Source organism: Galeopterus variegatus, unplaced genomic scaffold (genome assembly GCF_000696425.1).
Source record: "Galeopterus variegatus unplaced genomic scaffold, G_variegatus-3.0.2 Scaffold2238, whole genome shotgun sequence".
Taxonomy (NCBI): domain Eukaryota; kingdom Metazoa; phylum Chordata; class Mammalia; order Dermoptera; family Cynocephalidae; genus Galeopterus; species Galeopterus variegatus.
Genome location: NW_007728349.1, coordinates 106,408 through 110,350, shown reverse-complemented (window position 1 = coordinate 110,350; position 3,943 = coordinate 106,408). Strand labels below are relative to the sequence as shown.

General features: G+C 40.1%; 1 protein-coding gene across 3 annotated transcripts in view; it reads right to left on the bottom strand.

Annotated features, from left to right (window-relative positions):
• The window catches only part of NVL (nuclear VCP-like), a 109,184-nt gene that overhangs the window by 28,082 nt on the left and 77,159 nt on the right, over positions 1-3,943 (bottom strand). For all 3 annotated transcript variants that reach the window (XM_008581035.1, XM_008581036.1, XM_008581038.1), the window contains one exon: positions 445-551. In XM_008581035.1, coding sequence (XP_008579257.1) covers positions 445-551 — 107 coding nt within the window. The remainder of the gene's footprint in view (positions 1-444; positions 552-3,943) is intronic.

Genomic DNA, 3,943 nt, shown 5'->3' with positions numbered 1-3,943 from the left:
TTTTTTTTTTGTCTTTTTTCCGTGTCCGGCAACGGATCGCAACCCTCAGTGTTGCCCCCGCACCGGACCGGGGACCGGCAACGGGATCGCAAGCCTCGGTGTTGCTCCCGCGCCTCGCTCAGCCAGTGAGCGGGAACCGGTCTGTATGTGGGATCCGAACCCTCGGGCGGGAGCGCCGCCACGCTTCCCAAGCGGCGCACCATCCAGTGCGCCACCGGGCCGGCCCAAAATTTACCTTTATTTTAAGCAAATATAAATGAGAGTGGACAGTCTCTTCAATCATCAAAAGCAGTTTACCTTCCCCTTTGGGAGATACAGGCTGGGCAGATATTTAAAGCTACAGAAAAGAAAATAATAAGCCATCCTAAATCACTACCTGTTATAACTTGTCTCTATGCAAAAGGAGAGAAAGATACACAAAAATACACCATTTCCTTTACTCACTTTTGTGATAGTTTTTAAGATGGCAAGACGATCTGCTGGGGGTGGCAAACCCACAAACAGTGTTTTGTCCAGCCGACCTGGGCGAAGGATGGCAGGGTCAATGATATCTAGACAAGAAGAGAGGAAAAAGTCTTAAATAAAATAAAACAGGATATTTTAAAAAATATAATTAATATGAGAGATGGAAAGAGTCCCCCTTTTTAAAATAAAAAATTGATAAACTGGACTCTTAAAATTAAAAGCATCTGTTCATCAAAAACATCCTTAAAAAAACGAGAAGTCCACTCCACATTTAGGCCCCAAACCCATTCTTCCTCTACTGCCAACTCCCAAACACCAGGCAGGTTTCTTCCTTTCCTCTAACCAGGAAGAAGTACTATCAAGTCTGCCTCTGATTACTAGGCAAGGTCAAATGTTAAGTCCTCTTAACTGTTCCTGCTTCTAAACTTCCCCTAGCTGGGCCTCTTACAATGCTACCAGGATTATCTTCCTAAAATGCTTATCCAATTCTCTTAACTCCTGCTCCACACTGAAGAATGAAATGTAAAACTTCTCACTATGGCAGGAAGACCCTTCAGAATCTATCTTCCTTTCTATTTTTCTCTCTAACAAATTCTTCCAACCCCCACACCCTATTTACCAGATAGCTTGCTGTTCCCTAAGCAATCCAGAAGCTTCCCACAGCCTCTTCTTTGCTCTCAGTGATTCCTTTCTCTGAGATCCTTTCCTTCTCATTTATACCTATTAGAATTCTCAAAGGATACCACCTCCAGGAAGCTTTCCTTGAGTCCTCCCAAAGAAACTCTGACCTTCCATTGTGCTTGCCAGACTCACACTGCCTGACACTGAGGCACCCGATGAGCACTCACGATCCCTCTACAAAGAGTCATCTCGGACCAAATCATTTCCAACCACTGAAGTGAGGGTTCTTATAGCTCACAATGATAAGACCACAGTTCATACACAGACATACCTACAAGTAATGAGATTCATGTTTCCGATAAACATGCTAAGACTTAACCAACAATTTACTACTCTACATTTACTACTCTATTAGTCCTGTTTTAGCTGAAATTCTGAGTCTGTTAAGTGTTGTTCTTTAGTCACTTTATGGAATCTATATACTGTACTTGTTCAATGGTTTTTTTTTTTTTTTTTTATTTTTAAAAGATGACCGGTAAGGGGATCTTAACCCTTGACTTGGTGTTGTCAGCACCACACTCACCCAGTGAGCGAACCGGCCATCCGTATATGGGATCTGAACCCGTGGCCTTGGTGCTATCAGCACCGCACTCTACCGAGTGAGCCACGGGCCGGCCCCTTGTTCAATGGTTTTATCAGTATTCAATGTATTGTTGAAATTTCTCTTGAGATGCTAGGATATAATAATTGGAAATAAAGAAAAAAGATGATTTCCTAACACTTTTTTTATTTTTGTCTTTTTTTCGTGTCTGGCAACGGATCGCAACCCTCAGTGTTGCACCCGTACCGGACCGGGACCGGCAACGGGATCGCAACCCTCGGCGTCGCTCCCACACCTCGCTCAGCCAGTGAGCGGGAACCGGTCTGCATGTGGGATCCGAACCCTCGACGGGAGCGCCACTGCGCTCCCAAGCGGCGCACTGTAGCAGTGCACCACCAGGCCGGCCCGATTTCCTAACACTTTCAATATCATACCAGAGTACTGTCCAACAGGCCTGTCTATAGACTCCTGACTCTATGGACAGAGGTTCTCAAACATTCTGGTCTCAGGATCCCTTTGCATTCTGAAAACGATAAAGGACCCCTTTATAATCTTCCTCTCCTGCCCTTCCCTGCCCTCCTTTATCCTAGGCAGCCACCTATCTGTTCTGTCACTATAGATTACGTTTTCTAGAGTTTTATAAAAGGGATTACACAGTATGTACTCTGTCTTTCTTTGACTCAACACAATTAGTTTGAGATTCACCCAAGTTGTTGCAGTACTTAAACCCTTTCTATTGTGGAGCAGTGTTCCACTGCATAGATATGCCACAATTTGTTTTCCCATTCATATGTTGATGGAATTTGGTTTGTTTCCAGTTTTAAACTACTACAAATAAAGCTGCTATGAATACTCTTCACAAGTACTTGGTACATGCTTTCATTTCTCTTCAGTAAATACCTGTGTAGGGGCCGGCGCGTGGCTCACTTGGGAGAGTGTGGTACTGATAACACCAAGGTCATGGGTTCGGATCCCGTATAGGGATCATCTTTTAAAAAAAGATGACCAGTAAGGGGATCTTAACCCTTGACTTGGTGTTGTCAGCACCACGCTCGGCCAGCAAGCTAACCGGCTATCCCTATATGGAATCTGAACCCGGGGCCTTGGTGTTATCAGCACCGCACTCTCCCGAGTGAGCCATGGGCCGGCCCTTTAATTTTCATTTCCCTAATAATTAATGATGTTGAGCACCTTTTCATGTACTTACTTGCAATCTGTATACCTTCTATGGTGAAGTATCTGTACAAATCTTTTGACCATTTTATTTTTAAAAATTAATTATTCTTTAAATTGATGGAAAAATTGTATATATTTACAGTGCACAAATATGATATTTTGAAATATGCATCATTGTGGAATTGCCAAATCAAGCCAATCAACACATGCATTACTTTCTGTTGGGTCGGTGGGATTGGGAGGACCGGAAAGCAGCAACAAAGTAGTGATGGGTGCCTCCATCTTGTTAACTCCACCCTTCCCCTCCATCTTGTTAAACTCCACCCCTTCCCTCTCCCCACTCCCTCTCTGAAGGGGGGAACCGGAAACTGAACCCTGCTCAATTCCTTACCATATATGGACAAAAATCTCACCAACAGCCTTCCCCTATAAATACCGCTTGTATCCAGCCTGGGTGCGACTTCCCCAGCCTCACTCCCTTGTGGGGCTGTGGAACCTCGCCTGGGAGTGCCCCCATTAAAGCCTACCCTAAGTTTACTGCCTGGCTCCTGGTTTTCTTTGCTCCGGTTTGAGACTAAAACCTACAAGATTCAAACCTAATACCTGGTAGATTCAAACCTAACACTTTACATACTTTTTTTGTGTGGTGAGAACACTTCAAAATCTACTCTCTTAGCAATTTTCAAGTATCTTTTGGCCGCTTTTAAAATGGTAATTTTTTTCATTGTTGAATTTCAAGAGTTTATTTATTTATTTATTTATTTATTTATTTATTTATTTATTTATTTATTTATTTATTTATTTATTTATTTATTTATTTATTTATTTATTTATTTATTTATTTATTTATTTATTTATTTATTTATTTATTTATTTATTTATTTATTTATTTATTTATTTATTTATTTATTTATTTATTTATTTATTTATTTATTTATTTATTTATTTATTTATTTATTTATTTATTTATTTATTTATTTATTTATTTATTTATTTATTTATTTATTTATTTATTTATTTATTTATTTATTTATTTATTTATTTATTTATTTATTTATTTATTTATTTATTTATTTATTT